The sequence below is a fragment of the Bradysia coprophila genome, chromosome II, assembly GCF_014529535.1.
Source record: "Bradysia coprophila strain Holo2 chromosome II, BU_Bcop_v1, whole genome shotgun sequence".
Classification (NCBI taxonomy): Eukaryota; Metazoa; Arthropoda; class Insecta; order Diptera; family Sciaridae; genus Bradysia; species Bradysia coprophila.
In genome coordinates, this window is record NC_050735.1 from 6,168,046 (window position 1) to 6,194,225 (window position 26,180).

General features: G+C 36.6%; 4 protein-coding genes, 1 long non-coding RNA gene, 1 other non-coding gene and 1 pseudogene across 7 annotated transcripts; 2 read left to right on the forward strand and 5 right to left on the reverse strand.

The window, feature by feature from the left end:
- Positions 1–64: 64 nt before the first annotated feature.
- LOC119069221 (2-acylglycerol O-acyltransferase 1-like) lies at positions 65–1,957 on the reverse strand. 2 transcript variants are annotated; one of them, XM_037173218.1, is made up of 5 exons: positions 1,851–1,957; positions 1,238–1,533; positions 1,078–1,178; positions 886–1,017; positions 65–833 (listed from the first exon to the last, which is right to left on the reverse strand). In XM_037173218.1, exons 2-5 carry the CDS (start codon positions 1,343–1,345, stop codon positions 230–232), a joined length of 945 nt encoding a protein of 314 aa, XP_037029113.1. In that variant the 5' UTR covers positions 1,346–1,533; positions 1,851–1,957; the 3' UTR covers positions 65–229. The 2 variants fall into 2 exon arrangements, with proteins under 2 accessions (XP_037029113.1, XP_037029124.1); XM_037173229.1 differs by lacking the exon at positions 1,851–1,957 and having other exon boundaries at positions 1,238–1,547.
- A 406-nt stretch (positions 1,958–2,363) lies between these two features.
- On the forward strand, positions 2,364–6,538 carry LOC119069246 (3-oxo-5-alpha-steroid 4-dehydrogenase 2-like). The gene is made up of 7 exons (XM_037173303.1): positions 2,364–2,414; positions 2,451–2,527; positions 5,373–5,597; positions 5,673–5,797; positions 5,861–6,015; positions 6,086–6,297; positions 6,358–6,538. Exons 3-7 carry the CDS (start codon positions 5,391–5,393, stop codon positions 6,484–6,486), a joined length of 828 nt encoding a protein of 275 aa, XP_037029198.1. The 5' UTR covers positions 2,364–2,414; positions 2,451–2,527; positions 5,373–5,390; the 3' UTR covers positions 6,487–6,538.
- LOC119074247 lies at positions 2,655–2,796 on the reverse strand. Its single transcript, XR_005087164.1, has one exon. It is a non-coding gene; the product is annotated as a U4 spliceosomal RNA (small nuclear RNA).
- On the reverse strand, positions 3,186–7,917 carry LOC119068964 (nose resistant to fluoxetine protein 6-like). Its single transcript, XM_037172832.1, has 11 exons — positions 7,516–7,917; positions 7,315–7,455; positions 6,819–7,249; positions 5,044–5,140; positions 4,732–4,851; positions 4,494–4,659; positions 4,259–4,434; positions 4,052–4,203; positions 3,832–3,993; positions 3,608–3,750; positions 3,186–3,386 (listed from the first exon to the last, which is right to left on the reverse strand). Exons 1-11 carry the CDS (start codon positions 7,797–7,799, stop codon positions 3,267–3,269), a joined length of 1,992 nt encoding a protein of 663 aa, XP_037028727.1. The 5' UTR covers positions 7,800–7,917; the 3' UTR covers positions 3,186–3,266.
- A 4,824-nt stretch (positions 7,918–12,741) lies between these two features.
- On the reverse strand, positions 12,742–14,027 carry LOC119069197 (26S proteasome non-ATPase regulatory subunit 13 homolog A-like). The gene is made up of 4 exons (XM_037173158.1): positions 13,825–14,027; positions 13,635–13,751; positions 13,403–13,538; positions 12,742–13,328 (listed from the first exon to the last, which is right to left on the reverse strand). The coding sequence occupies exons 1-4, from the start codon at positions 13,986–13,988 to the stop codon at positions 12,759–12,761; spliced, it is 987 nt and encodes a 328-aa protein (XP_037029053.1). The 5' UTR covers positions 13,989–14,027; the 3' UTR covers positions 12,742–12,758.
- Positions 14,028–16,916: 2,889 nt separating this feature from the next.
- On the forward strand, positions 16,917–26,122 carry LOC119081342 (annotated as a pseudogene).
- LOC119069477 lies at positions 21,006–21,953 on the reverse strand. The gene is made up of 3 exons (XR_005086339.1): positions 21,842–21,953; positions 21,507–21,773; positions 21,006–21,412 (listed from the first exon to the last, which is right to left on the reverse strand). It is a non-coding gene; the product is annotated as an uncharacterized LOC119069477 (long non-coding RNA).
- Positions 26,123–26,180: the final 58 nt, after the last annotated feature.

The window sequence follows — 26,180 nt, forward strand, 5'->3', positions numbered from 1 at the left end:
TTCTTCAAAATTGCCAGAAGTAATTCATTGTCGATGGATGCAGTATGAAAAGATTACCTGAGATTTCCTTTGGATTTATTTAAAATAAAATTACAATCCGTCGTCCTCGAATCATTCCAGAACAAATTCTCTTCACAACAACTTGACTATCTTGGCAGACAATTGAATTCTTTCTGCCTGTCAAGATGCTTTCATTATGATGCCAAAAATACCTTAGACGAATTCTGAATCACACAAATTCCAACATCACGTGTTCAGAATTTTCGACGTATTTGCTTTTATGTTCCTCAAACAATTCTCTGATTTGTTTACAAAAAAGTGTATGAACTTCGCTGACTTCTTCTTCAGTCGGACTGATATTTTCTTCCACATGAATCGGTGCTCCAACGACAGTATTAATTGGAACACGACCTCTAAATGACAAGATTTTCCAACTATTTTGTTCGAATGTGTTGTTTTCACCGAACGAGATGGCCGGCACGAGTGACGCTCCAGTCTTCAAAGCAATTCGCACAAATCCCTTACGGGTTTTCAGAACGAATTTATATGAATCATGATCGGTAAGTCGCTGCTCTCGCACTCCACCAACAATTAGTCCTGCAGCGTTTGAGGTAAGTCCATCTAGATTCAAGTTTTGGTGCGGGTCATTTGAATGTCTTAGGATATGGGTCAGTGATTTAGCTGATGCTGAACTCATTCCCAGACCCAGCAGTAGTTCACGATAAATGGGTAAGTAATAGTTCATACCAAGTGTCGTAAACCTTGGCCGGATTCCTGGGAATAGTGTAGACCATTTCGAATGATTTGAAGCGAAAATCAGGAACGCACCGATGCTAAATGAATTTCGTTATTGAGTTTCGATTTCAAAATTTAAATCTTCTTCACCTCAACCATCCGTGTGGAAAGATGCAAACGAGATAATTTCGATCCGGTGGCAGATCGGCTGTCTTAACTAAATTGACCGGAAAGTAATTGAGAAACCATTTCCACAAGCCCCAATTTCTCACCCACTGACAACTAACAAAATTTATTGGTTATTTTAGGTAGGAAAATTGATTTTTCTTTCCAATTACTTACGTCCTCCTTCCACCTTGATCCGTTACATTCTGTACGCATTCAAAAATATACCACACCACATACAGCAAAATAACTGCTTTTATGTAAGTGTTTCCCACGATCTGGAACGAATTATAGACATTATTGTCTACATATTCAACGATTTTTGCATTTTAATCACCAAGAAGACAATTAAGATCGGACCGGAACCCACAAAAACGAAGAAAATTGTAAGAAATGTTAACGTTCCAATAGTAATCCGCTGCAAATCTTCGTAAAAGTGGGTCATATTGTTTCGAAGACACAAAAATGTAGCCAGACTCTGGGTCAGAAAACTGTTCGCAAGGGAACTTTTGTGTACAATCAACGCACTTCACTATATATGGCAGCTGTCCAGACTATGATCACTTTTGCTTGAAGTGCGTTGATACAACAGTAAAACTTAAATTTAGTTGTGTTTACGTTGAGACGTTTCACCTGAAAGTTTATTATCATTTCGGTTTTACATTATCTTTCAGTAAAGCGATAAGATTTGATTGAGCCTAAGATTTTGAATAATGAACAAGCAGAAAATTATAACGAAATGAGAACTAGATGTCATTGCATTCTGACTGTTTGACATAATTTTTTTTTAATTGACTCAAAGACATTTTAAACTGTGATAAGATATTCTATACATTGATAAGGTAGTACAGTTTACAGTACAATTATTGTGCTCAACAGACAACAGCCTGCACTAAAAATATAGACCTAAAAGTACAGATGAGCACTTAACACTAAAATCAATATTTTACTGAAATGATTGAGCAATTCAAGTAACAATTTATTCTGTTTCACTAAATAGCCTCAATACAAACAACACACACTCTACGGATAATAGCGGCAGAGTCGAAATTTTGCTTGATTTTTGCAAATTTAGCCGATATAATTTTGGGTCATTTTGACTCCTGCCGCTATTATCCGTAGAGTGTGTGTTGTTCGTATTGAGGCTATTTATGTTTCACGTTGAAACTTTCAACAAATCGTTTCAAGATCTCAGTCAGCGTCAAACTAAAATAGCCGAATATTGTGATGAATATTTAAGCCGTGGAATAGAGTAAATTGAACATCTCTGCGATCTCTGCGATTGCGCCTTCTATCGAATTCAAGAGACATGTGAAACATAAACAAATTCATGTGAATAACAAAGTATCTCTTGAACAGCATATGGACGACGGTGTTGTTAAGTAAATAGAAACAAGTCGAAGAAGATTACCGATTGAATGTATTATCATGACAGAAATTTATAAGATTATTTCGATAAACAGTTTTCAGCCAGAGTACTTTAGCGTAAGTTCATGTAAGAAATTGTGCTCCGACATATATAATTACACGAATCAGGGTTTTCCCGTTTCAAAAAAAAAATTCTGATACAAAAAGAGAGAAAGTGACTTGGGAAAATTTACTCTTCAAATAGTAAACAAACATTGTGGTGAGTATGGCACACGAATGAAAAACTTTGTGTTTCATTGAACTCATGTGACATTTTCATTCATATCTGCACGCACACATTCTCATACGTTGTCCGTAAATTTTATTTTTACATACACATCCAATTAGCTCTTTCGAGCTTTCAAAAATTGTCACAGCGGACTGCATAACAGTCCACACGACGGGGTATTGGTATAAAGTTTTCAACTAGCAATAATCACATCTCAGTTTTCACTTCATCGATTATGATATTGCCTCCTGCGCAAAGCTAATTGGATCAGAGTTCTCTGTAATACCAATCAAATCACAAGTGGTAATAAATAGTGAATTATAGCGAAAATAACGAAAGATTTGGAACCATTTTTGGTTTACTGCTGAAATTATTTGTGTTACGGGGAAATTACGATTCACGACAAATTGTGGTAGTATTTCACCACTTTAGCAATTTAATTTCAATTATAGCTCGTGATTAAACCATTAACACTAGTTGATACTCAAGCTTTTGATACGATCATGGGTTCTTCGTGACTCTAGAACTGTTTTAGTCTTTTATCGTGAGTTGTGTTCTGTTGATACACAACTTTAGACACATTTTTAGCATCATTAGCTTTTTTTAGTTTTTCAGAACTCGTTCAAAGAGAATGTTTGAGGCATTTCTTTAGTTTCTTTCCCGTTGTGAAAAAAAGGTACAATTTTTAGTTTTTATTTCAAATTCAACAAAACATTTCGAATTCACGGAATCACTTAACACTCTTATAGTAGACATTCTGCAGCAAGGATGTTAATGGTGCTTCGAAGAACATGTACAGGACGAAGCCAGCAGTAAATGATAGTGCCAAAAATCCGATGTATGTTGTGAACTAAAGCGAATTTGGTTCGACATAACGTTACTGTTTGAGTTTTTCAATTTTTAACTGTCGAGGTGTTCTTCTCAGCTAGACCCGTGTGCTGCAATTTTCACGACGAAAAAATCACGGGTCTTTATTCAAAGCCCGAAAAATTCCTCGACGGTTAAAAAGATTTCGGCAAAATTAGCAGTCATCTGTGGAATGCAGCACATTATTAAGATCTAGATACTTACTAAAATGGCTAGAGACAAGTGAAATATTTGCTCGGAGTCGAGTATTATCAGTCGTGTTATCAACGGATGAACCATTAAAATACAATTGGTTAGCTTGCTCAACGGAATTAATCGTTTCGATGAAAGAAATCGGCCAATGAAACCTTCGAAATTAAAAGTCTTTACTTTGGTCAACGTTGCTTATGATTCCTGTTAAAAGAAGACGAAACGCAGAATGGTTTTACCTTGATATTGCGAAATCGACGATAAAATGATCCAAAACAGAATCATCGGCCCAACAGTGTGCGTTGAGGAAGAAAGTGCTGCCTCTATCCATAGGTTTGATTTTACCAGAAATATGTTCCTAAATGAGATGCCACATACCAGTAGCACCGATGCAATCCAACCTGTTGTTATCAGATCATTGTCGTTCATTTTTAACCAAAATTATTGACCGGAACTTACCGGAAATGATGACAAAAATGTTCAATCGAATCGTTTCGTTCGTTTTGAACAAAATATATCCGAGACACATGCCAAGTAGGAAAGGAGCAATTCTAGTCCATGGTTGATCGTATACGCTATTAAATTCAGCGATCTGGTCCTCGTATGTTAGACTGAAACAGGCATTGCAAAGAACAACTTGGGGACAACAGTGAGAGAATGTTATACCTTATCTTTGGATGTTTATTGTATCGAACTATGGTGGTTGTTACAAATGAGCTGACAAAGAATGCGGTACAAATAACAGTAGCGTATCGTGGATGGTTGTTTGCAATCAATAGAATAATTGAAGCTGCAACGAAAAACTGACAATCTAAACTAAAGAACCACGACCATGGCATGCACTGTAACGATATAATTTCATAAAAATTTAAATCATCTAAATCTATTGAATTGAAATTACTCTTTCTTTAATCGGAAAAAAGGTATCGATGAAGAGCATATTTCGCCACATATTTTCCTGACAAGTCATGTGATCTTGCGACGGAATTTCTACGATACTGTTGTGATAGAAATACTTCATCACGATCTGAAGCATCAGCAGTACGACTAAGTAGGGAAAGATTAACCTGTGAACGGAAAGTTTTATTGATAATTTGACCGACAGCGCGTTGGTCATCCAAATGAAACACTTTTAATACCTCAACACTTTATGTATGATCATTGCTGCAAAGTGTATGACCTGGTCCAAAGTTCCAATGGAATGGTCGTTTAGAATGGTTTTAATTGTCTTGTAAAATGTATAGGTAATCTGGACGCCGCTACGGTAAATTCGATTTTTTAAGCATTAATTTCGTATATTGGGAAGTGAGCGCATTTTAAATAGAGACGGTTGGAAGTGTCGAAGAAAAACGGAACAAAACGGGACAGGAGAGAAGTAACCGACAAAACCATCTTGCTTTAAAATGCATTTTTTAACCATAGTTTTCATCAAATCCGTTAAGTAAAATTACCTTAGGAAGAAAAAGGTGTCAATAGAAAATGATCCGGTGTTTATTATGGCTGCCAATATACCAAAATTGTATTTACTGTTGCGGTAGACTTTGTTGTCTGAAAAAAAATTAAGTAGATTGTTCGTACGTGACTCATTTGTACTTAACACTACAATCTATCTCATTGCTCGTCTTCAGTAGTACAGAAACCGTCAGTGAAATTTAGACATGAATTCGCCTCAGCTGTTTTTCAGCTGGTGAACAAACACATCTGAAGCAAATTCATGTCTAAATTTCACCGACATCGACTTAATTCGTCGAAAAGACGCTAAGGTTCTCATATCTTCCAGCTAAAATATTAATCGGAAATGGCTTCAACCCTGTCAGGAACTGTATTCTCATGGGTGCACAATGTGTTTGGTGTGTACGAAGACGAGGCCCTAATTCATCGTATGACACTGATTGCATTGATTTACACTATAGTCGTGGGAATCGTTAGCATTGTGCAACCAATCGCTTACGGAAAACTTAGTAATGGAAATGCGTTCACAATGAATGCAAGAGTAGCCTGGAGTGTGAGTTTTTTTTTTATTCTGCTCTATGATCTTGGCCGTTCTGTATTAACTGTTCAAGGAAATTTCTATCCTCAGATTCAAGAAGCTCCAGCGTTTATTGTTCCACTTTTGTTAATAATTCAAACACCTTGCTCGGCGCTCATCGAAAGCACTGGCAATAAAGTTGCATTATTTTGTTTCATGGCTCATTATTTTCATAGGTATGATGCTGCGCTGATGTTGGGAAGTTACCACGAAAGAAGAATAATTTTTGTTCATTTAAGGGCATTCATTTACCCATTTCGTTTCATTAACCCGAAACCAGCTCCGATTATCAATTTCGTCATGGCGTTCATATTTTGCTACTTCAATGGTCTGCTTCAGGGGTTGCACTTGACCAACGTGCACACTATCGAAAAAACGACTTCGACTATTTTAGGTATAATTACAGAAGCTGCTACAATCGTTCACAGTATCGTAAATTCATATATTTGTCCCGTAACGAACAGGAACCTTAATTTTACTGATCGGCATGGCAATCAATATTCAGTCAGACGGAACTTTGATTAACTTACGAAAAACGTCTGGAAAAGTGCCGAAAGGAAAGAGTGAATACAAAGTTCCGCGTGGAGGACTTTTCGAATACATTTCCTGTGCGAATTACTTTGGGGAAATTATCGAATGGTGGGGCCTGTATATCGTAACATGCGGAATGCCTCAGGTATTATGGGTCTTGTAAAAGTCAGTGGAATGATATTAACAATTCTCGAATTCTGTCTAGCTAACGTTCGCTGTATTTTCGAATATCTTTTTGGGTCTGAGGGCTGTACATGGTCACCAATGGTACAAGAAAACATTTGGAAGCTCTTACCCATCAAAACGACGAGCCATCATTCCATTTATATTCTAAACGTTTTGATTTGTAATATAATCGGAAGAAGAACAGGATTTGATTCAGTTTACATTTGAACATATTTGTCGGTCACTTTCACGGGCACTATTTTTACCAAAAAATTTTCACATTTTCCGGAATTCTCCCAAAAATATGTTTTTTGAAAATTGTGGAAAATGTGAGAGAATCTAGGGAAATATGGGAAAATCTAGCAAAATGTTTTAGGATTTTCAGAAAGTAAAACAAAAAACTGAATGAGGCGAGTTCAACGGCAAAACTGCGCCTTTTACTTATTTCAGTGGCTATCGATCAACTCTATCACAAATACAATGTTTTGAGACCTTACTTACCGCAAACATACGACAGAACCGTACAAGTATGGACCAACATTATCCACATAACACCCACAACCTGTACTCCACAAACAGCTGCGATTTCATTGCATTCAAACTGATTAGCGTTCATGAGATGATTGAGGTTCTTACGCCACGAGAAAGCCAGCACAATTTTCCTCGCCGTACTATTGGATTTACAGTTTTGACGGACTTTGCCGTTGTGATTGACATAGTCACACTTTCCTGCTATAATGTCCAAGCTGATGGTGGCTGAGGCTGAATTCTGCGCTTTAATCTTTTTCACTTGAACCAGATTGACGTGCTTGTTGGTGTTGATATTGTTGACGGTCATGCTTTCAGCGAATGGATCCATCTTTAATTCGGTCAGGCAGTTCGGTTGTTCAGAATTGTTTAGTTTCGTTAGTTGTTGGATTGCTGATTGAGTCCTTTTGTGGAAATGGAAGCAGATTCAAGGTAATTTGTTTTGGAACTCATTTAACATCTAAAATACATGATAGTACTCTCTGGTGATCTATGGAATGAACGTCGGTTGGAAGTAATTGAATTATCATTGGAATCACCATCGAAATTGGTAAAGTGGTCGTAGAGCCATGCGGCAATGCTTAACATTAAAATCAGTATGGTGAGAACACTGTAAAGTAATTCATTACAATCTGTACCATCCATATCTCGTCAGACTCGGTAAACTTACGCCAATACATAGAAGCTACTGTCTTCATAAATCGCGTACGTACTGTCCATTAATCGTAATTTCACCAGTTCACCACTGCTCAGAAACAAACCATTCCGAAGATTCGGTATCTGCAGTCGATACGACATAACTTGAATTAAATCGTGATATGTGCACGATTTCGGCAGGCATGCATTTGTGACAATATTATTAACAGCGAACGGTGAATTTTCGATAACAATTTTGTATGTCGCTGTGACGATTCGAACCGGAAATGGTATTATCGATTGGTTCAGTATTTCCATCTGATTGTTCAACTGGTAGTTTCGATGGAATTCAGAGTTCAATTCGCGACAAATGTCCGGACTGCCATGGCGAATTTCATTACCGTAATATATTCCACCGGAATAGTATCCGGATGCATCGAATACTGTAAAGTATGATCAGATTAGTGTAGGCGGTAGAAATTATGGGAAACTTTGATTGAAGATAAGAGTGTTGACTGAATCAATATGACTGAATTCCGACTCCAATTTTTCTATTTTTAAATTGAAACGTAACATCTAGCATACGATGAGATAATTTAATTCTCAGCATAAGAGTGACCTAGACATAATTTCTTTAATAACAAAAAAACGAACATTTCTTTCGTATATACATATGATATGCTCAACAACGCATAAAATCACTAGTAAGCACGTAAAAGTTTCATTTTCAATATTTATTTGTATTATGGTGCGAGATGAATTATTGTAATTGTTTTAACGCATTAAAATATTCGATTTACTTTCTCGAGATGCATAAACGTTGGCCTGCAATTGAATTATGGGTATAGATTGTGTAGCGAAGCTAATTTTCTTTTAAATTGAAAATTTTGTTGTTTCAATAATGGAATCACGAAAAGTTCGATAAAATTTCTTAAAACTTGACTTGATCGGCGATTTTTTGATTGGGAATAGTAGAGAAATGTCACCTGACACCATTTCAGGCAAAATTGGGGCGCGGAAAGCAATTTCAATTTTGTCACTTTGTATAAGGAAAATTAATTTGAGTCAAAGAAAAATATTGTTTGTACAAGGAAAATGAAAAAATTAAAATTTCTTTCCGCGCCCTAATTTCGCCTGAAATGGTGTCAGGGGACATTTCTCTACCATTCACAGTCAAACAATCGCCGATCCCCCCTGTTCACCTATACTGCATTTTAGCCTCAAAAGGTAATGTGAGATCTTGGATGAGTCTGTATACCATAAAAAATCAATTTATATACTGATGGTGGATTTGATTAAGTTTCTATTTCACTACTGGCTCTTTCATAACACAACACAGGGAAACCGCACTCGAAACCACATTAAAAGGAAAGAATTGCCAAAAATTGTTCCTATGAGTTACCATAGACTAGCAGCGAAACAACATTTTTTAGGATGAAAGTTTGCAAGAAATGTAGATGCACTTCAGGTAGTTTTGTGTTAGTTGACTAAAAGACATCAAAAGCAACTGAAAAATACATAAAAACCACTTAGGATTTCTATATGTGACCATAGGACTGACACTAACAAAAAAACCGTGTAAAGAATTATCATTTTTATTAAGAACATTACAATATTAACTGTGACTTAGGGTGGAAATCCCATAGCCCAATGCCCATAGCTTCCAGAACATACAAAATGAAAAGCGACCATTAAAAAAATTAGCTAGGCTAGGATGACCTCTCTATACTCGTCCGGACTTCATTATGTTGATTTAGATGGTGAAACGAATTATTTGTTAACTGTCACAAATCTGCGGAAATCGAAAGTTTCTAATCAACGAGTATCTTATTCTTGAAAGTTTGTAATTCTCGAGAGTCTAATGCCTCTGATCCTTAAGAGTTTCTAATGGTCGAGAGCTTCTAATGACCTCGAAAGTTTATAATTTCTTATACTCGAGAGTTTCTAATCCATGAGAATGTTTTATCCTCGAGTGTTCTTAATACTCTATAGTTCCTCGAGTGTTCCTTATCCGCTTGAGTTCCTCGAAAGGTTCTAATCCTCTAGAGTTTCTAATACTCGAGAGTTTCTAATCTTCGAGAGTTTATAATCCTCGAGAGTTTATAATCCTCGAGAGTTTATGATCTTCGAAGTTTATAAATTTACATTTCATCTACATTCTTAGTAGATTAAATAGCAGAGCAGCATCTACTTACATTTTACAGCCCAAAAAATATCCCTATGCAGTCCGTCCAAGTATAGAAACATGTCTTGAATGCAACTATCGCTTATATTGTACTCTTTATCATTGAATTCGTAAAACTGCACCATCGATATTGGATTAAATGTTTCAAATATTAGATTAACATTCGAAATAATTGTTGAATGCACTAGCAGGGGTATTGTCATCGACCAAATTACCCAAATGTTCGAACGTTTAGCTTTGAGACACATAGTTTTGCTTGAGGCTTAACACTTTCCGTTTAAGTATAATAATTTTATTGCAAACAATGCATCTAATGAGCGCAAGAACGTAAAAACCAAAAAAAAACAACACTTAACACTTTCGAAATCAATCTTCGTCTGACGAGAGATAAACTTAAAATTATTTCTTTTCAGAATTTACAACAATAAATGAAATTAATTTCAAATGTTTTTACCATCTTTTTTTCCTTCTTTAAATTCATGTTTGTTAAACTGAGAAGAGTGGTGATCGGTTTGATCATTAGAGCGCCATAGTAATTTACATTGATATCTCGCATTATTTATAATCAAAAGCAATACATATAATCACTGACCAAATGCTGAAGCACTGTACCGTGTTATGCTACACATTAAAATTGTACAGAAAAAAAAGCGAAATGCGTTTTTATGTGTAATACAAACGTATTCGACGTTCCATGTCCACGTAAATGATCACAAAGCACAAATAGACTTTACCGCGATGAAAATGCATCTTGTTGTGAACCAGAGTAGTTTTTGAGTCCCTGCTTTTATAATCATGTGAATAATGTGAATCTACCTGAAATCTGAAAATCAATGAAAAGTGAGGTCACTGGCCGGGTACCAGAACTGTTCAGGTATATATGAAGCAGGGAAGGAACATGGTTCCCCGAATTTCCACCTGCGAATCCAGATTTTCCCACAAGAAAAGTCATGTTGATCTTTCTTGAAGTAATCCAAAAGAAACAAAAATTCAATCAAAAATTTGCCTTCGGTGCTTCCAACTTCTAATGCTTTAAATCCTCACTCCTCACGGTGGGGCTGAACGAATTTTAAATAAACATGTCCACTTCCATATCGGTTCTTTTCATAGCTGAGTTATGGGAGACATGTACTATTCAACGGCACATGTGGCAGGTCCAACCGCAGAGCCGTTTCTGAGAACTAGGAATATCGTCGCCTGGCCCAGCGAAAGTTGCTGGACCAGTGTTTGAAACTGGAATCGGTAGAGGGACAAATTGTAAGATCAACCATGTAAAAATTATTTCTCTCGGTCACTTGGTCGCAGAGCGATAGAAGCTGAAAGTCGCGATTTTACCTTCTTTAAGGGGTGATGTCTCCAAGGGGTGATGCTTGATCGCTATTACAGTGCTGGGTTGGGCGCTTCGTCGTGAAGACATCACCACTTGAAGAAGGTAAATGAGCGACTTTCAGCTTCTTTTGCTCGGCGACCAAATGACCGAGAGCAATAATTCTTATATGGTTGATCTTAGAATTTGTCCCTCTACCGATTCCAGTTTCAAACACTGGTCCAGCAACTTTCGCGGGGCCAGGCGACGATATTCCTAGTTCTCAGAAACGGCTCAGCGGTTGCGCCTGCAACATGTGCCGTTGAATAGTACACGCCTCCCCTAACTCAAATATGAAAAGAAGTGAGATGGAAGTCGACATGTTTATTTAAAATTCGTTCAGCCCCACCGTGTCCCTTGAATGAAAGTCAGGATCTTTCGGATGATAATAAAAACATGAAAATGTTAACTCGATAACTCAAGTAATTCTCATTGGATTTTCAAAAACTTTTTTAATCGACAAAGAATCAAATTCTTGAGGTTCGAAAATGGGCTATAACAGATTGGCGATCTTAGTGATATTCCCAAAAAATTTTTGGTGTCGTTGCTTTAGAAAACAACGTGAGACATTTTCAATGAATTTCCTATAATTTTGCATGCAATTCCTAGGGTTGAGTTGGGCGATGCGCTACATTGGACCGCGCGATCTTAAATATATGCCTAACAGAACATATGTCTCTCCTCTTTATAATACGACAATTCATTTTTGAATTAACTGGATGCGTGGTTTAGTAGGGTGTAGCATTTTGACAAAAAATATTTTGTTTTTTAAGGCCTGCGGGTAGATTCGATGCAGAATGGTCCCTGATCACGAAAATAGCAACAACAAAAAATTTGAAGTTCGAAGCTCCCATGAGCACATCTGAAAACTAACCTTTTTGGTCACAAAGTCATACTGAGATTAGTTCTGCACACTGTGTAGAAAAAAATGTGTTAAGTGTATATGGTTATGGTAATTACTCGTAGGGACCGTGAATTCAATTTGGCATACTTTAAATTGTAAAAAAATCGACTCACCGATGAAAAATTCAGAAATTTTTTGGATTTAAAGGTTTCTAAAATCTGTGTCTGGAAAGCAAAATAATCGTGTCATAGCTCATTTTAAAGGGAATTTCAAGAGCTTTCCAATGAACAAAGAAATTTCACCGCGTTGCAGGTTCGTTGACCTTCTAGTGTGTATTAGGAAATGGTACGAGAAAAACCATATTTTTTTAGTTTTTCACAGAATTCATGCAAAAAAGTCGGGAAAAAATAGCCGACTTTTGGGGCAACTTTAACTGTCGTATCTTTATGATAATCGAAGAATCATCAAAACGCAATTTTTTTTAATTTCTCCTGACATCGCTCCTTTCTTCCGCCTTAAAAGTTATGAGAGTTGATGGGGACTACCCATTAGGAAAGAAAAGACAATTTCTTTGGGAATCCGTTTCCAGGTCAGCATCTTAATAAATTTCCCTTCAATATTTTAACAGCTCGGAAACCTTGACCTTTTCAGTATATTTCTGAAATCAACTTCTATCGCGTAAAACTCACATTCATTCACAAATTAGTCGTCATCAGTGAAGTCCAAAAATGAATCAGCGGGAACTTTTCAGGCGTACAAAACATTAAGCAAACCACCTTCAATTGCTTGCAAGGAGCATTGTCGTGATCACAAATTCTATTTTTTATGGTCATCGTTGATAAAAAAAAATCTGAAACTCGAAAAATTTCGCAGCCAAGATCATCAAGCCGTTTTATTTCCAAGATTTGATGTGTCGTCATCGTCATTCTTTACACTTAATTTTTCTAAAAGAGCACCCATCAGCATCAAAGCGTTCTTCTGTTGTTCTTGTTCGGTGATTATAGTTTCTAATTTTGATTCCAACTGTATTTTATCATCTTCCAGTGTATTTCTTTGGTTTCTCAGTTGAGAGCATTCATTCAATAGCCGGCCATTCAATTTCCGTAGATTAGATACCTCTGTTTGAGAATGTATTACTTCTTCAAAGTTTCGAACGGCTTCGGTTGTGAATTTTGCGTCAATTTCTGTCTGTACCGACAACAGTCTTTCTTCAAAAGTTTTTCCTTGTTTCTCAAACTCATTCTCTAGTTTGACGAATTTTTCTTCCAACCGAAGATAGTTCTCGTTGCACTCGTCCACCACTCGATGAAGGAAGTTGGTAGCAAGCAAAAATCTGTTCCAATGCACAGGTAAGTCAGATGCCTTTCCTAGGGCTGAGCTCAAAGCGTTGATAATTCTCTTCGTTGCAACCACATCGTTGAAATGATCCAGTTGTATTTGTCCTTTTAATATCTGCAATATTATTAATTTATTGTTATTAATTTGTAACCGATGCCGATGAAAATTTTACTAAGTTTTTGACTCACATAACAATGCCAGACAGCTTCATTACAACCTTTCACCGTATCTTCAACACTTTCTAGAATTTCTATTGCCTTCCTTTTGTCGCTAATAAAATTGGTAAGAACACCTACGATTTCAACTAGTGCATATGGATCTAGTCTGAAAATTGAGTTGAAAAAATTCATAAACTTCCATTTCATACGGTTGAGTTACAGGGATGCGCTTTCCCTGAAACCTAAACGTTGTTCCACTTACCTTTTTTCAAATGTTGAAACGAAATTGCTGTAGAATTCGAAGGTCAGACAATCTTTATTTCGGAATGCAGGATGACTGATTAGCGCAAGTATCTTCATTGTTAACTCTTTCCATGATCTATTGAACAGTATACAAATGTTGGCTTGTTTTCTTTTCAAATGAAATTATTTTTTAATTGAAAAATGCTTACTGCTCATTAAACAATGATTCTATTTCAATCAATTCGGCTGTACATTCTGCGTTTGTTCTCTTCTGATCGTTCAAGTAATTCAACACTTTTATTTCGCCCATAATTTTATAATTAATTTCAATGCTTTGATATTGTTTACCGTCCGCTTGTATCATTACAAGCATCACAAACGTTAAAACTGTCAAAGACAATTCATAGAGGTTATGTTTCTTGCATCAAGACATCACATTAAACGTCATCTATTACACGGGCGCGTAATCTTCGAATGGGGAAAATAAAACAAATCTAGAGACATCAAAAGAACACATTCTTTAACACATTAATTACAATTACGTTCACCAAGGAACAACATCCTCTTTGACATTTAGCGAAGAAATACGCTACTTCCAGGACGATTCAAATCAATTACAGCACCACATCACAACAAAGTTTCGCAGTTCGATTTTATCGACTTTTGTCGTAGATATACAACGTAGAAAATACTCAATTCAAAAGCAACAATTACTGACCAAATGCTGAAGCACTGTACCGTGTTATGCCACACATAAAAATTGTACAGAAAAAAATCTAAATGCGTTTTTATCACGGTTAACTTTACTCTGTCATGGTTTTTATGTGTACATATATACAAATGTATCCGACGTTCCATGTCCATTCAAATGATGACAAAACACAAATAGACGATGAAAATGCATCTTGTGATTTACCCAGAGCCAATTTGATTCCCTGCTTTTATATTTTATCTCATTATCTCATTTATCTCATTTGTCTCATTACCTTAGAGTAATTATAAATAGAGAAACATCTTGTACGACGAAATGTGGTCCCAACATCAGTTTGTATAAGATACACATTTCGTATACTTTTACACAAATACATGTATACGCTGACCCTATTTCGCTTTTGATAGTTCAATTTGCCCTCTTAATTAAGAAATTTCCTCTCTAGATATAATTGCATTTAGATTTAGATTTAGATTTAGATAGCAATCTGTGAAAAGTGAGGTGCCTCACCTGGTACCAGATTTGTCCAGATATACATGAAGTGTGATCGGACTGATTATAAAATTTCAGGTCAGGTCAGTTGAATTTCACATTCAGAAGAAAGGATGCAAATACAGAATTTGACCAACTTCCAGATCAACATCTTAACAAATGTCCATTCAAAATTTTAACAACTCGACAACCTTGCCTTTTCTAAAATTACCTTACAAAAACCCACATTCATTCACAAATTAGTCGTCATCAGCGTACTGATACTTAAATTTCATTCATTTTCATTTTTCTCATTCATAAATTCATAAAGTAACATAATGGTCTAAAATCTACGCTATACCTATCACGATATTCATATGTAACCATATGAATCACTTGAAATATTTAAACTGAAAACAGAATTATACGTGTTGCGACCTAAAAGAGTAATTTTATATAATTTGTCTTAGCAATGTAAATGGTGCGGTGCTGCTCTCAAATGAGTTTAGATTGTCTAATCATGTAAAGCACAGTACGCACGTGGTTCTAAATTTTGTATTTTGACTCTACAAATTTTTTAAAACCACTGAGTCATTATTTTGTAAGCACCGCATGTGCCGTTCAAGTTCAAGTCCAGATTTGTTTATTTGCAAGCGCGCGATAAAGTACAATTTACGTCACTGTTTACTGGACGCTAGCATGGAATAGTACGAGTTTGAATGTGTTATGCAGTTGAAATCATGACACTCACTGTCATTACAATTGTAGTAACAACAGTTGGTAATGCCTGTTATAACAACATTCAAGTAAAACACATGGTGTAAGTCGTTACCATCCCAGGTACACACCTGTAACGATCACAGGTACCTGTGATGGTAACGTATTTACAATCACAGTTAGAATGGTGACATTATGTGTTTGTTACCGAAGTAGCTATCATACACAGCAAACATAACATAACGTAAGAACCTACGGAAAAATTACTCCCCCTCGGGAGTAAGCAAAGTTTCCCGCAGATGCGAAACGTACTATTCTACATTTCAGCCATTTCTCTCAGGACGTCTGACTCAAGAAACGCCTAAAAACTCCATAAATGGCAAAGAAAACATGTCTTCTAATACCCAAAATTTGCGATGATGATAAGCATATTTCGCAATGATATCGACTTTTTCAAATTAAAAACACTCTTTGTTGCTTGTTGCCTTTTAAGGTCGACCACTTTATTTGCTTTGTATGTGTATAATCTACTTGAAGATAAAAGATTACGTGATATGAGCTGCAATGAAATATTTACGGTCGAGTTGGCATGTAACATTAAATATTCCAAATGCTAAATACATGTATCGAAATAGTGCATTACTTACCAATGGGGCAAATAATGGAAATGATACTTCTTGTGTGAAATTTACCGGTAAACACACAAGAAGTACCATTTCCATCATTTGCCCCATTGCCAAGTAAGGTATTGTATTTGAAAACTTGAGGTAAAGTTTTGGATCCGTGAAGTAAAGTTAACTTTAACTCACGTTTTCATCTACGCCTCGATCGGTAAACTTCACACAAGAAGTACCATCTTTTGCCCCATTGGTAAGTAATGTACTATTATTCAAAAACTTGAGGTAACTTTACCTCACCATTGAGTACAATGTACCTCTGTGCGCGCTTCTGTTCAGTAACGTGCAGGTCAACTATTTTAATAAAAAAAAGAATTGGAAAAGATACTTTTCATATTTCGTGCACGTCCTTTGAAGCCTTCAAATCATTTACATAGCTCGGGATAAGAGTAAAAACTTAAAAAGTAAAAATAGACTTTACAACTTTTTATCACCAGTCTTAAGTGCCCATTCCACTTAAAAAAAGTACGCCGTGAGAGAGCCGTTAGAGCGCCGTGAGAGAGCAAACTGTCAAATAAACAAAGAAAAATTGAAAAAATTCAATTTTGTCTCTCACACGGAGTACTTTTTTTGGTAAGAGGAAACTAAGCATTAGCCTTTCTGGTATGCTGTGTATGGTTCTTTACACACAACAATAAGTAAAAATGAAATTTCATTTATCTAATAATCTCCGATTTTTTTACCATAACAACTATAAATAAAATCGACTATAGTGTGGTCGCGACCGTCGTAGACCACATATATAAATTACATTCTGTTGTGAGTGGAAAATTTAACTCAATTCTTTAAAATGGGTTTTCTTTTGGAGTGCCATCGCGTTGGTTTTATACGCAATTTACAAATTCGTAACGCTGAACAATGATTACTTTCAAAAGCGAGGGATCGCCCACATGAAGCCAACGTTCTTTTTGGGGAACATGGGCCCTTTTCTTCTTCGTCTGCAGACGCCCTATGAGTTTGCAAACACTATGTACAGAATGTTTCCGCGACAAAAGTGAGTTTTTGGCATTGATTTGGTTTGTAAGACGCACAAATGAATTTCTCATTGTTTTAAATGTAGAATAATTGGAATGTTCGACATGCGTAAACCGACTTATTGTCTACGAGATCCAGAATTACTGAAACAATTGGCAGTTAAGGACTTCGAACATTTCGAGGACCATCGGTCTTTCGTTGATGAAACAGTCGATGCTATGTTTGGGAACAGTTTAATTATGTTGAAAGGGTCCAAATGGCGAGACATGAGAGCCACGCTGTCGCCTGCGTTTACAGGAAGTAAAATGAGGCAAATGTTTGAATTGGTCGCTGAATGTGCCAATGAAATGTCGGCCACACTCAAGAAGAAAGCGTCATCGAACGGTGGTGGCAACGTTGACTGTGAAATGAAGGAATTGTTTTCTAAGTACACTAATGACGTAATCTCAACAGCGGCATTCGGTTTTACAAAGTCAATTCATTTGAAGATCCGAACAATGACTTTTACTTAGCTGGGAAAAAGTTTATGGAATTTGGACCGTTGGCTGGTTTGAAATTCTTGTTAATGCAAGTGTTGCCGAGGGTTGCAAAGCTATTAGACATTAATTTCACCGATTCCAAAGTAATGAATTTTTTCCGTTCGATGGTTTTGGGAAACATAGAGACAAGGACGAAAAAAGGACTCTTCCGACCAGACATGATCAATATTTTGATGAACGTTAAACGGGGAAAGTCCAACGACTCGAACACCGTCGAAGAAACCAATGCTGAAGGCTTTGCTACCGTACAAGAGTCAACAATCGGAAACAAAGTGGTTAAAAGAGTCTGGACAGAGAACGGTTAACGTATGATGTGTTGCAAAAGATGAAGTATATGGATGCATGGAGATGCATGGAGATACTGGCCACCTGCAGCAATGACAGATCGTCTTTGCGTCAAAGACTATAACTATGACGATGGGCTGGTTGACTTCAAAATCGAGAAAGGAAAGTTCCTATTCATTCCAATTTACGGTCTGCATCATGACGAAAGGTATTGGAAAAATCCTGACGTTTTCGATCCGGAAAGATTTAGCGACGAGAACAAACATACCATTAATACTGGTGCATACATTCCGTTCGTTTTTCTATTCGTATTATTCTACTGACAGAGATTGTTTCATTATTTTCGGATGGATTTCGGATCGGATCAATTCGGTTCGGATCCAGTTTGGATGAAAAGAAATCGGATCGGATTCTTATAAAATCTTTTTCGGATCAATCCGAAAAAAAATCCGTTCCGAGCCCTAGCCAACCAGCAACGAAACTGTAACTTCGGAAATATTAAATTCTAATTTAAAAACTGTATTTCAGGCCTCCTAATCATTATTTTAACACAGTTTCGAGGGCCGTCTCCGACATATAATATGCCAAAGGTACAAAACTTAATTTTACCTGGATCATATACTAATTCCAGAGTAATATCGTAATCGACCGCTATTAATTTACACTTAACGTGAATGCTTAGGGGAAAGGGAAGAGCAATCAAGAGGCTCTGTTAAAAGAATTTTCATTTTCATTTTCATTTTTGTTTCGGGCTTTCATAAATGTTTCTCTAGTCCGTTGCTAAACCATAACGTTAAAAAACCCGGCTGTGCCATTGATGACATTGATTATAGAATTTTGTTTTGCTTTGAAGAGAGGACAATGGGGTTGATGTTCTAGGATATTTATCAAGTTCAGCTGCGAAGCAAAAAGATTTGTTTTTTATTTTTTCAAGAATGGATTGAACAAAAAGTTATAGAATAAATTTGTTGAATACAAAAATGACAAATTTGTCTTATTGATAAATTTCAGAATTACTGGCCGTCTAAAATCAAATATATTCAACTCTGAATTTATGTAATTAAAATTGTCAGCCGTTGTCGACAGCAAAATTAATGCATCTTCGATGTAACGATCTTCGTCTTCGGTTCCTGATGACCCCAAACCGAATATCAACCAATCACTTCGCTTTGTGTTTAGGTACTGTGGGTGTGCTAGGAACTTATTGTTCATTCTCAGTGTATACGTTCGTATGGTCGATCCAACCTCCACGAAATTTCGCTCTGTATTTATCATGATGTAAATACCATTGTCGGTGCACGTCAGCGAGTTGTTGTAAAATAAACTCATTTGATCAAGTACTGGATGTCTCTGTCCACCAGTTATATCACATAAATGACACAAATTGTTCAAGCACGGATTCATTCCAGGGCTGACATACATGTTGTTTCTCGCATTGAAGATCGACGATTGTTTTTCGCAATTTATATTACGAGATATGTCCACTGGTAGTGGTAGTGGTTTCTGAATTGATTCAATGTTGATTTTATTGAACGTAATGGAGTGAATCGAACTATAAATAAAAAAAAGTGTAATGAGACAATCAATCTCAGTTTGATGACTATTGGGGCTGTTATTAGTTCATAATGTTAAAGTTCATAAGTTAATATCATGTATTTTCGAATCAGTAAAAACAAAATCTAAAAAATGAAAGTAACGCAAATGCTTGTGTCCACTTATAAATTAATTGATATCGCTAGGGACAAAAATAATGACATATTCTGGGTAATGTGGTCCTCTATATAGTAAAATGCATGTTAAAACAATTGAGCAACTAGATTTGAAATCAACCGATCTGGTCATATGCTTGCCGTCTGTAACAGGCTAATTATTCATAAAAAGTACATCTTCATGACAAGGGCAGATTAGCACCATTCTAAAACGTAGTACCTAAATCTTTCTATTCAAAGTAACATAGAATTTATACACTCGATTACATTCGAATATATCCATGTTTTCTGATTTAGGATTTGTTGTGGCTTGTAAATGATTCCACACAAAATTTCGTTTAACAAATGACAGTCTAGATTTTTATTTTATGAACTAGTAGTACCCGAACCCCCACGAGGCTATAATAATCCCTAAGCAACAGGTTCTCGTTAGCCTTCGACGCTTATAACGTTTGTATAGAACGATTTACAAACCACAACAACCACAGCCTATTTTTGGAAAATTAAATTTCCCAAATTTCCCAAATTTGCTAAAATTTCCCGAAATTTGCTAAATTTCTTTTTAGCAAATTTGGGAAAATTTTGTGAAATTTTAGCAAATTTTTGGAAATTTTTTAGCAATTTTGGGAAATTTAGCAAATTTAATTTTGCGTTCGCGTTTCGCGTTATTTGACGATTGGTTGCCGAGCCATTTCGTTTAATCGTCGTGTATATCGTTTTTATGACCGTGTTGTATGTTGGAGGACGATGGGAGATGATTCGCTTTTGATTGTGAATAATTGTCTTTTGCTCGCTTCTTTTCGACATCGTGATGGACTGCAATGAATCATTTATGATCGTCGTCACTGGAAAGTCGGATGGTTCTTCATATTTTTACCATTCGAAAAACGCCACACTTTTATAGATTCCTCGTAATCCTGGCTCGGTTCGTAGTAAATGCAAAATTTTACGTCGACTTGATTTGTTTCTTCGATCAATCACGTTTAGAGTGCCATTCATACGTGAACGTGTCAAAATGATCAGACTATCTTCCAACAATAGGTCCCTGATACGATTTCCGGTCGTTGGGAAAGCCGCGAATGCCCAATTTGTAGGTCCATCCTCGAAAACAACGAACATTAAACATTTTTTTTGATGACAAAATATTTGGAATTCAAATTGGGTTCGAATGCAACTTCTCCAGTATTAAGACCAATAATATACTTAAGGCACTGGTAGAAGCAGTCGTTAGCCTGGCCGTCCTTTCCACATTCACAGTTGCACTTCTCAGAGTCGGTTGTCTAAGTTTTAAAAGAAAATCTGGAACCTCGCGTTCGTGGCATGGAGCAGTAGGATCAAAGTAAATGGAATCCTTGACCTTACCATCGAACTGTGATCGCACTGTGTATACACACATATGCATCTCCAAGTTGTTGTCAGTTGCTCTTTGATTAATATTCCGCGTGGTATCAACAAAAAATGAAGCAAACTTTTCGACAGATGACGATGCGCTCAGTCCTTTATAAATCAATTTTCGGACAGTGTTTGGTTCGTTGGTGGCTAAACCTTTCACTGATTCCAATAACCGTTTTTCGGTTAAGTTACCGTAAAAGCTTCCGATGTATTTTTCATAAACGTGATGCTGTTGTGAATTCAACTGATTGATTAGAGGCTGAAAGATGTTCTTAACAAAATTCTCTTGATGTTTCACAGCAGTTCTAACGTCGTCACATCTAAAATTTGAAAAAAATTGACTAAAGTTAGTTTGCAGTTTCTAGATTTCTTTTTATAGTTATTGACGAATCTGGCGTTTCTTGAATTACTCACGAATAAAATCCAATATTTGGTAAATATCGTCCAGCACCTTCTTCCACGCGCAAATAATCGTCTAAAATAGCCATTGCTCGAGCGAAAGACTCATTGAGTGAAACCGTTTTTGTCATGTAACTCGTGACGATATCTTTCACTTTACGCTCCGATCGGCGTAAAATTAGCGGTCCACTAGCTTGAGACGCTGACTTAATATTGGGCATTTGAAATAAAATCAAAATTGCAGTATCTTTCAGACTGTATTCTGGCTCCAAAGTATTATATCTGTAGACATTAAAATAAACGATTCGAACTGCCACTTCAAATTTAACGGATTGCTGACAATAACTTACTCATCTTGGTAACCAATCCAACGAACAGTGTAAAAATTTTCAGCCAGTCCAACAAATTTTACTTGCTGAACTATGGAGTCAGCATACTACCAATGTCCAGCTTGCATATTTCCCTCTCTCACACAACCCGGATGACAAAATGGAAATCTAGGATATCGTCGGGGAATAATTTTCATTTCTTCCGGTGTTTTGAAGCGATAATTTGGTGCCAGTTTCGATGAATCGCACTTAAACACATAATCCCAGTCTATTGCTTCAAATTCGTCCAACGGCAAAGGAGGTGGTAATTTGAAACTTTTGCACAACGTTTGAAATTGTTCGAACTTTTTCTGTTTGGGCATTGGACGTTCAGCCAGGGCTACTTTCGATACATTTGTACCAGCTCGCTCTTTATAAATTAACTCGTTTTGTGCTTCGTCTGTGTCGTCATAGCTCATTTCCACCCCTTGATTTAACTCATGAGCCTTGTCAATATCGAATAGTCACCGTTGGTTGAAACTTCCAATCTGACAAATAATGTGCATGTGGATCCACCTAGTTATAATACAATTGTTTGTGGAAAATTTGTTTGTGAAAAATCAAAATATCTCACCTGATCTTCGGAATCACCTGGTATATTCTGGCCATCTTCATCACAATTTGCTGAAATGACCTCTTGTTCATCATGCCCTGCTAGAGTGGCACATATTCCATCGCTCGGTAAATCTGGCGAGATAATTCTTATGTCCGAAATTACAATGTCATTGGGTCTTTTCGGTAGAGAAATCTGCGAAAAACACGTTTCGTTAGTGAAAGGATTTGAAGCAAAAAATAATGATAAAATATTTTACAAAATTATCAATGACAACAGGCAGCATATTCTGGTCATCGTCCTCATCATTTTCTAAAATCATCTCTTGTTCATCTTGCACTGCTGGCAGTGTGTCAGCTGCAAGAGATTGTGGCAATTGATTATCATGGTCAGCTATACAATCCACAATAACGCCAAAGTCATCGCTGGGTGTATCGAAAAAGTTCAAAATTAATTTGATTCATAAACTAACGAAAACATGTCCAGGGAACATCACTTTATACCTTGGTTTCCTCTTTGGTGGCTCAACTTCGTATATGGCTGTCGACGAACGTTTGCGGTTGTCTTTAGAGATGTGCGGGCCGCCCGAAATTCACCTACCCGACCCGGCCCAGCCCGGCCCGACCGGGCTTGGGTCCGGGTTTCAAAAATTGGTCGGGCTCGGGCGGGCTCGGGTTTCAAAAACAAAGGTTCGGGCTGGCCCGACTTTCTTCGACTTTCAAAAAAATGTGAAAACTTAAACAAAAATTTAAAGAAAAATTGCAATACAGTCCGAGCGTAAGCTTACTTTCAAGTGTTCTATAGATTTGTGAAACTAAATTATTAGAGAGTTTGCACAAATTACGTATAACTTATAAGTAAACTTATAAATCAGAATCAGAATAAGTCAGCTATAAGTTATAAGTCTTGGTCTTATAAGTAAACCATCTATAAAGTGAAAGTTATAAGTTCAGACGGTTATAGGTCAAAAGTATGAAGTCGAAACTTATAGAGATAAGAAGACAGTGGATCATATAGAGCAATTAAACTTTAGGAACCAGCCTACAACGACGTCAACAATCCCAAAAATAAAGAAGTCAACTCACAAAATCATTTAAGAGAGCAATTCATCTTCGTGCCAGTGGCATCAGAAACCACAGGTGTTATCGGAAAACTTGGTCTTAAATTATTGAGGGAAATCGGCAGCAAAATTACAGAAGTTACAAAGGAAAAACGTGCAACAAGCTACCTTTTCCAACGGTTAGGAATCGCAATTCAACGCGGGAATGTTGCTTCAATTTTAGGTACAATTCCGCCATCCAAAAATTTGAATGAATTGTATTATCTGTAAATCCGATTTTTATTAAAAGTGAAACAAAATCATGTAGAATCCATCAAAATGTTGAAGTTCTTGGGCTGACAAGAGCTTACGTAAAAAATCTGAGACATACCATCGAAAATGATGGTCCTGACTCTGTTGGCAGTTACAGCTCTTCAGGATGAAGAGCTCTCAAAGCTTCGGAAGTTTGGTCGGCAAGGTTATCCCTAAAGTCAGAAGAATTACACTGAGCAAATTATTTTTCTTCGTTACCTATTCCTAACTCTTCTCAGTCCAAGAACTTCAAGATTTTGATGGATTTTACATGATTTTTTGGGTTGACTTCTATATTTTTGGGATTATGGACGTCAGTGTCAGCTGGTTCCTAAAGTTTAATTACTCTTTATGATCCACTATCTTCCCATCTCTATAACTTTGGACTTTTATACCCTTTCTTGACCTATAAACTTATGAACGTATAACTTTTACCTTATAGGTGGTTGACTTATAACTTATGACTTATAGCCACCTGACGTATACCTTATAACTGACTCGCTTATAACTTATAAATTCGGATTTATAAGCTGACTTATAAGTCATACGTCATTTGCGCAAACTGTCTATTATAACGATAGGTAACCGAACGATTTCCTTTTGTTAGGCGCGCCAATTTTAGGTTTTTTAGCTCATTAAAAAAAATACGGGCCGAGTCGGGCCGGGCCGGGCTTTGCTACAAAATTCTCGGGTCGGGTCGGGCTCGGGCATTAAAAATTAGTCTGGGCCGGGCTGGGTCGGGTTTTGAAAATAGGTCGGCCCGCACATCTCTAGTTGTCTTGCAACTGAGATATGCCCTGTAAGTAATCGAATTACAATCGGTAATAACTGTCTGCCGTAGAAGTCGGGCGAATTTTTGTGAAAATCTTTTCCCAAATTTTTTTGAAATTTTCTTTAACTTTGCTAACAAATATTTTCGGTAAAATTAAGATAAATTCGAAAAATGTAGGAAAACTTGGGAAAATATTTGCACAAAAATAGTCCCTGGTTGAAGTATAAGTACATTGTTCGTTGAACGTTCTGGTGAAACAATTGGAGACTCCCGGCTCAATTCTCCGATTCGATTGAAGAAATCGTCACAAGTTTGAGACATTGCTTGTGGTGCACCATACTGGTCGATGAGAGTATCGCGTAGCAAATAGTTCTCATTCATAGCGACTGTATGTTATGTTATGAAGAGTATACAATCTTAAAGTGTTTTACGTTTTTTAAAATAATTTAAGACTGGTTCGATCGGTTGTTCAACTAGGTTATGTTGATGACAATAGTTATTTATGACATCGAGTGCAAAGTACTTTATTACCGGCCTGCGGCATCGTGTCATAATTACACATCGTGAGCCTAATAAAGTACTTTGCACCGAGATTCATACAACGTTTTATGCAACAGAGGCATCTAAAGTTCGCAATTTTCGAACATTATGATGCTGAGTTGCATAAACAGATAAAATGTAACGTTACCATAATATAAATAATGACTTCAGGAATCAACTACGAGCTCTGAATAATGCGATATTTTACTTATAAAACAAAATCATGTTGGAGAAAATGAAGTAAAAGATTTGAAATCAATATCTTCAAAATACTTCGATCAAATAAAGCAATAGATCCGATAGTGATACTGTTGATAATACTTCTCTTTTTAGAGAAAATTGCAGAGAGTTATGTGGAAGTTTGAGAATTTAATTACCTTTAAGTAACCGAAATGATTCAGTTCATATTCATGCGTTATGTCGCGTTTTGTAAAGTTTTAAATAAAGTGAACTAGGTCCCACCTTTTGGACGGGTCAGGTCCCTTGACTGACAATTTTTTCAATATATTTTTGATCAATTTCATTGTTGAACTTCTGAAGCATCACTGGTTCGGCTTGATCTAGTTATCATACTTCCATTTAAGTGGGTGAGATTTACAGGTACTGTAGCTTTCCCCCGGTACAGTTTTAGCAAACATCCACTGCATACGGCATTTGGCAAATGTTCAAAGGTTGAGACGTCGTACGCGAACAGTTTGTTGATTTTTAGTTCAATTGCTCCGCCTGGGCTAATATTTCTGAATTTGCTTTTATTATGCCGCGTATCCGTATTAAGCATCGGGATAGGCCCTCGTAACTGCATAGGTAATTTAAGCAGTGGTCAGTTCCGAAGTTCAAAATTTAAAAACATTTCTTTTCCGTAGGATCTCGATTCGCACTTATGGAAGCAAAAGCAGTCATTTTCTATTTGCTGTTAAACTTTAAGTTTGAACCAAATGACCAGACGCAGATTCCGCTTAAACTTAAGAAAGCGCCGTTCCTAATTTCCGAAAAAGGTGTAAACATTCAACTCAAACTACGGAAATAAATCGAAAAAAAAAAAATTAATCCCGACTGATGTGTTCGTAAGTCGTAAGTTCGTATCTATCCAAAACTTTACCAAAAT